The sequence below is a fragment of the Lepeophtheirus salmonis genome, chromosome 4 (genome assembly GCF_016086655.4).
Source record: "Lepeophtheirus salmonis chromosome 4, UVic_Lsal_1.4, whole genome shotgun sequence".
Classification (NCBI taxonomy): Eukaryota; Metazoa; Arthropoda; class Copepoda; order Siphonostomatoida; family Caligidae; genus Lepeophtheirus; species Lepeophtheirus salmonis.
In genome coordinates this window covers 36,776,801-36,783,807 of record NC_052134.2, presented here as the reverse complement: position 1 = coordinate 36,783,807, position 7,007 = coordinate 36,776,801, and the positions used below count along the sequence as shown (strand labels likewise).

Below are 7,007 nucleotides of genomic sequence, written 5' to 3'. Positions count from 1 at the left end.
TATATTTAAATATAATTCGATCGTGATAATTTAGGATCTCCAAATCAATATTCAATAAATAAATTACGTATCCCACTTATGCCTACGATGTAACAAAACTGTATATAAGATATAAGACTGTATATATTTCAGTATTCATTGACACTAATTAATAGATTTTTTCTTTGACAATTTTAAAGTATATTAATATGAAATTAAACAATTAAAATTATTTTCTTATTTATCAATTGTAACTAATGGTGTAATGCAAATATGTATTTATTTATGTCCTTCATTGATTGAAGTTTATATTTTATTTTTTCTTAATTGTTTAGCCTTATAGTATATTTGATAATTGATTAATTTACTACGATTTACACTTATTCCATTTATATAATTCTAAATTTCTAGGTATGTAGTAAAAATATAAGATTTTTATTGACTACTCTCATTAGTCAAAGATTAAGTCATAAGTGTCTTTTTTTCGTTCCAGAATGCCGTATTAGTGACAAGGCATCAAAGTCTTCAAAAATTCAGTATAGTTCTTACTTTTCTGAGCGTCTACGTTTTGTTATTCAAAATGTTCATAAATTATAAAAATTATATCTTCAACAAAGAAAATGAAAAAATATATTAATTATAATACTTAAAAACTAATAGCGGAAGACTTATATTTTCTATAAATTCTTGACGTTGAATGTGATGAAGAGCATCAATTTGATCGTTATATATTTTTAATTTTCTAGTGCATGACAAAACAACTAGTGTGAAGTAAATGATAATATTCAAAAAGATATAAAGATAACTTATTTAAAAATTAAAGAGTAAAAAAAGATACCAAAATTGAATAGTAGGGATCATAAGGATGATTTATTTCATTAGTAATATTGATAATGTTCTTGAACCTTTATACAAATTTGCTTGTCTAATTGCATTGTACAATATTATTAATAATATTGAGTACATTCACTACAATCTATTCTTATTTACAATAATAAACGGTAATACCCATATCAAAGAAGTAAAAACATAAGAATGCCACATACCGTATCTCCTCTCCCACTCTTTCTCTTCCTTTAAGGTAAGTATCCATTGAATAATATTATCCTTTAGGGAGTTGTATTATTTTGCCGCAAGACTGTGTTTTTAAACACCGTCTTGCACAAACAGATTTACATATCACTAATCAAAGATTATGGGAGAATATGTGGTACCAGCAAGAATCAATAAAGACCTCAGTCAGAACCATACAAAAAATAGATCAGATTTTAGTAATACTACTGTAGAGATAAAAAACATAGGTTAATAATGTGAAGATGGAGCTGAGTCGACACTGTCAAAAAAGCGAATAACATTCTAATTGTATTATTCATATATAGGTAGTATTCTGTCAGTCCTTATTTATTCGGTCCAGTCCGTCCTTAGGACCGTCGGTCCTTTGGATGATCATTACTAGAACTGATTAAAAAGAAGAAAGAAAGTCATCAAGGACCGACTTTTATAATATAAGCTTTAGGACTGAACTGGACGGGACTACAGTCTTCAGTCCAAAATAAGAACTGACACAACGTAATACAATATAGGTACGTCTGTTAACATCATTATTTTATGTAATTTATGTGGAGCGATTTACGTTTATATAACTATAATTTACATTGTTTTGGTCATCTAACTTCAACCTTCAAAAAATTTCCCTTGCTTTTGCTCAGCGGTAGCACTTTATGTATTTTATCTCTATGAATAGCACCAACAAGACAGGCTCAGTACTTTCAACAAAAGCAAAGGTGCACTGACCCTCACAAGTATCTTCTTGCCCCTATACTGGGACCCTAATACATAAATGTATAAGATATGTTAAATTATTCTACTTAGCCCTCTTGTGGCCAGAAACTTCAAACTAATTTCACTCCTCTATATGACTCTTCCTAACAAAGATTTTGTTGGCATATAGTAGAAATGTTACCAAAAAATTCAAATTCAATCTTTTCCTTTTAAAATAATAGATCAAGGTAAAGAAATACATTTTGATACCCAAATCATGTCTCTAGCTTCGATATTATGGAAGTTATGACCAATTTATTATCGTAATTTTACGCCCTTTTTTCGTGCTCTTTATCTTATAACTTACATCAAAATCTGTGATCTAATTTTAAATTGGGATTTTAGCTATTAGTTGATTCATTTTTCCATAGTACTTTTGTGGCACTGTAATCATAGGGACAAAAGGCCCTATGGTTTTCGAGAAAATAATGATCAAATCCCTTTTTTTCAATGTTCTTTGTTCAAATTTAGTCTCTTCCGAAAAAATGAAGCTCTAATATAAATAAAGCTTTTTGTATTTTCTAAAGAAATTATTTCTCAAATTTGGGACTTATAAAAAACAAAAATCTAATCTTTCAAAATGGTCAAAAAGGCTCAGCAGCCCAGCCTCCTACAAAAATATAAATCATGTGGACACCCTTGATGACCTTACCATTATATAATTTTTACCCTCTTTCCCTCCCTCCCTCTCACTTAAAAATAAATATTTTGGGCACCGGTACCAATACGCCACTTTTCAAAAGTTTGGGATACTTTAGTACCCTATATACTAACGTTAAGCTTTGAAATGTTTGCTCGGATATGTTCATGAATAAAAGTTTTTTTTTTTTTTTTCAATTATTAAGATTATAAATTGGCTATAGATGATTCATGTTATAATAGAAATATTAAAGGACACAAACTCATAAATAACTTTATAACAACCAAATAATAATAATAATAAATAAATGTGAACTTTATGTGAACAAACAATCAAAAACTCAAATGATATACGTATCGATATACTTATTGGCATTAAGTAGATCGAAACGTATATCCTTAAGTCATGTATACATACACATTACAAACGTGAAACGCTCCTTCCTTAATTTTCTAATAGGTTAATTAGATTATTGCATGAAAATGGATTTACTAAATTGACTGATCTGATATTACATATGAACAAAAACAGATGGTGTTTTAGCTAGTAAGATGTCCGTCCTTATTTAGGACTGAAGGCTGCAGTCCCCTCCAGTTCAGTCCTAAATCTTATAAGGTTCGGTCACTCAACTTAATTTCTTTTTTAAAATCATTTATAGTATTGCCAGTCCGAAGAACCTACGGTCTCAATGACCGATCTTAAGACTGAAGTGGACCGAATAAATAAGGACTAACGGTCTCAAAGACTGATCTTATGACTGAACTTTACTGGATCGAGTAATTAAGGACCGACACAATACTGTTTTAAGCCCTATAAAAGTTTCACATGATATTTGCAGTTGCAATACATGATTATGATTGATAATATTAATACATTTGATTCAATGGTTGAACATTGATAATTAATTACTCTTACTTCTATGGATATCATTATCAGGTAGTATCGTGATATCAATTAAGTGGTCAGTGAAGTTTATTTATTTATGAGAAATATGAGCTTGATGAGACATTGCAATTTCTTCAATGTTTGGTATAATGTTTGAAGGACAAATTTTCATTTCTCATAAAGAGTTCCACCACTTTTTACACTTAGCATTGACGAAGATTCTGTTGTGTATTATTTAGATTAATCCCAATTCACATAAATATGAGGTGGAAAATTGTAATAAAATAGATAGAGAAATATCAGAGCGGACCTGAAAAAGAAAAAGCTGTGAGTGCCAAATACACCAGGGCTTACAGTTTGAGAACTATTGGTCTAGATTGTAGTTTATTATAGGGTTTTAGATGAGGTATTGGAGGCACTTGATTTAAACCTTGGACATTATTTAAAAATGGGGGAATGCACAATTTTTTTTTCTTTAAAAAAACAAAATTTGAAATTATTTTCTTAAGGGAAAAAAATTAAAATTAAATTAAAAAGTCTACACATAAACCTTTCCAATAGTCAGAGCCATGAAATTTTTAGATTTCATGTCACCGCTCAAAAACAGAGCTAGATATCCTGAGAGTTGTCAATTGGCTAAGTTAAAACTTGTATAAAAAATTATCTTGTTCGGTAATATAGAGGAAATGGAGTACTGATGTTGAAATATCACTTGATTAAGTTACAGATAGAAGCTATTACAAATATATTTTTAATAGCTAATTATTGTAGAAATGTGGAAACCTAACAAAATCTGCCTGTTTATTCAATAATAAATAGTAACTAAGCCTACTAATCAGAGAGTACATGTTTTATGAACATAAAACAAATACGGAACTTTAACATGCAAAGTCGTCAACAAACCTCTTCATATTATTCGTAATAACGTTGTAGTGTTGTACAAACTCTATGTAAGGTATGACTGAATAGTGGTATTCGAGCATCACTAATGTATTATGTTGTATGACGTCACCATTATATCCAGCTGTATCTTTATAAAATTATAAATATAAATAAACAGATAAATATAATAATTTTCCTACCGCAAGTTATCGGTGCGAGTAAATTTTTAAATTAATTATTCATTAAAAATTCTTATTGAGTTTTATTTATTTGTACTTACAATACATTAAGTAATTTTTATTTAAGTTATGATTACTTTGCTGAGGGTCTCTAAAGCTATAATACGCAGGCTTAGTTCAAATTCTGCTGAGAAAATTGAGTCAATAGCTGGAAGTTTATACAAAGTAATTCTTAATTTTTATCCATTGATTAACTATAATTTATATTCATTTTGTTTTAATTCAAAACTTCATTTGCTTTTTTAAGGGTCAACTCTCAACTCGAATCCTTAGTTATCCTGTCTCTGATGCACACACCGATGTAGCATTTGCAAAAATGAATGTTTTGCATCCTGTTGCATCTGATGTTAGAGACTGGAGTCAGTATTACATTATGGAAAACTCCGGATTATGGGAAAAACTAAATTCACATTGTAAGATTCATGATGATCATTCTCTTTTCCTATCGGGTTTTGTGGGCCCAAGACCTGTAAGTTTGTCTGGTCAAAATACTCCCCTCGGCGAATGGGCACACTGTAAATCTGCTGCTCAGAATCGACGAAATGCTCTTACCTACAAAGAAATGGAAGATGATAAAATGTTAATCACTGGAATTGAGAACTTTGTATTAAACGCATCTAAAGCAGATCATTTTGTGGTTTGGGCCTATGATGAAAACTCAGATGAGTTGCGCGCTTTTTTGGTTCCTCGGGATTCAAAGGGTCTTACTATTGGTAATGAGTCGAAATTGACCATAATTTCATCATTAGAAGGAAGAAAAGTTTCTTTTCATCAAGTGGAAGGAATGTTCTTGGGTGAGGGCCATGACCTATATAGGCAAATGATCTCAAGAGAACATAGGATTTATCAAAGTGCACGAGTCTTGGGAAAAGTGACAAAACTTTTCAATCTAACATTAAAACATGCAAGCCAAAAGAAAGAGTTTAATAAACCATTATCTGAAATTAATATTATTCAAAGTAAATTATCCAGAGTTTCTGGGCTAATATATGGTCTTCAAAGTACATTATATTTAGTCTCTGGATTAGCTGATTCTGAACCTATTGATTTTGAATTGGACTCAGCACTATTACAAATATTAGCAGAGTTCATATCATTTGAAGTAATGAAAGAGTGTACTTCCATCTTTGGATATCACGGCCTATTAAAAGGGTCTCAGGTTGACGAAATGTTGAATGATATTACGTTTACATATTTTCATTCAGATTTTTCAATAGATGTTACTAAGGTATATACCTCACTTATGGGTATTCAAGGATTAGGAAGAGAGATAGGTGATTCAATTAAGTTGAGAAGAAAAGCTCGAGAGTATCCTATGGAGGCTATTAAAGAGTTATATAATCAAAGCAAAATTGCTAAATCTCGTTTAAAAAAGAAAAAAACTCTGGCATTATCTGATTATGTTAACTATCAATTTAAGGATGCTACCAATGACTTAGAGGATTATATATTGGATTTTCGATTTTTATTAGATGCTTCCCTACTCACACATGGTCGCAATATTCAATTGGAGGAAGAAGAGCTCTCAAGAATGGCAGAATATGCATCCGAACTTCTCGCCATTATTTCCATTATCTCGAGGCTAAATCTTCTATCCACAACTCCAGGTGGATATAAAAAAGACTATGAAAAGTGTTTAGGCTACTCCTATATGCGAGATGCTTTTATTCGATTAAAGTTCCTTAAAGAGAGATTAGGCAAGGAAAGTCATACAAATAATGATAAAAACTTACGAGACGCTGGTGACTACATTTTAGATCAATCGAAATATCCATGTGTTCATCCCATTACAAAAAATAGATTTTAATTTATTGTTGTTGTTTAATCTACTCATATGAAAAAAGAAAATCATTCTTCAGAACATTTGTATATTATTTGCCGCTTTAATTGTATTGGAAGATTTTTTTACCTAGACAAAGGCTCAATATTCGTGTTTTGTGTTATCACATCTGTCTAACGTTATATTTTTTCATTTATTGATATTAGATATTAACTAATGAACTCACATAATGGTGGAGCTTATTTTTTACAAAAAGTTGTATTTGTTTCAAGATATTATGTATATATATATATATATAATATAGACTACACATCGTAATCCCAACAGTTTGAAGAATTTTCGGGATGAGAGCAGCTAAGCTGACATACATACATATTAAATTAGCTTCCAGCAGTCGTGAGAGTAAAGGTGGGTTACACATCTATCGAGATTTTGTAAATATACGTGTATAAGTTTGGAACAGACCAATAAAATAAATTTTGTTAAGCACTTTAGTTACTCATATGCTTCCAAAATTTATTTTTGTGAGAATTTCTCTCGTCTATACAAGGTTCATTTTAAACCACAAAGCCTCTTGATATTGATTTGAAAAAGTTGTTGAGGTTTGAAGATTATAACATGAACAGTCCTTAAAAACACATTGTCTTCTGGTCCTTTCCAAACTTAATTACTTCTATTTACAAAATTTTGATAGATGTGGTGGGCTGCCTTAAGGAAATAAATATAAATTCCACTCCTTATATAGCAAAAATATTTGAAAAAAATATTTAAGCAGTATTTT

The 7,007-nt window shown here is 30.2% G+C and overlaps 1 protein-coding gene across 1 annotated transcript; it reads left to right on the top strand.

Annotated features, from left to right (window-relative positions):
* The first annotated feature begins 4,341 nt into the window (after positions 1-4,341).
* On the top strand, positions 4,342-6,481 carry LOC121115847 (complex I assembly factor ACAD9, mitochondrial). Its single transcript, XM_040710010.2, has 2 exons — positions 4,342-4,611; positions 4,694-6,481. Exons 1-2 carry the CDS (start codon positions 4,516-4,518, stop codon positions 6,251-6,253), a joined length of 1,656 nt encoding a protein of 551 aa, XP_040565944.1. The 5' UTR covers positions 4,342-4,515; the 3' UTR covers positions 6,254-6,481.
* Positions 6,482-7,007: the final 526 nt, after the last annotated feature.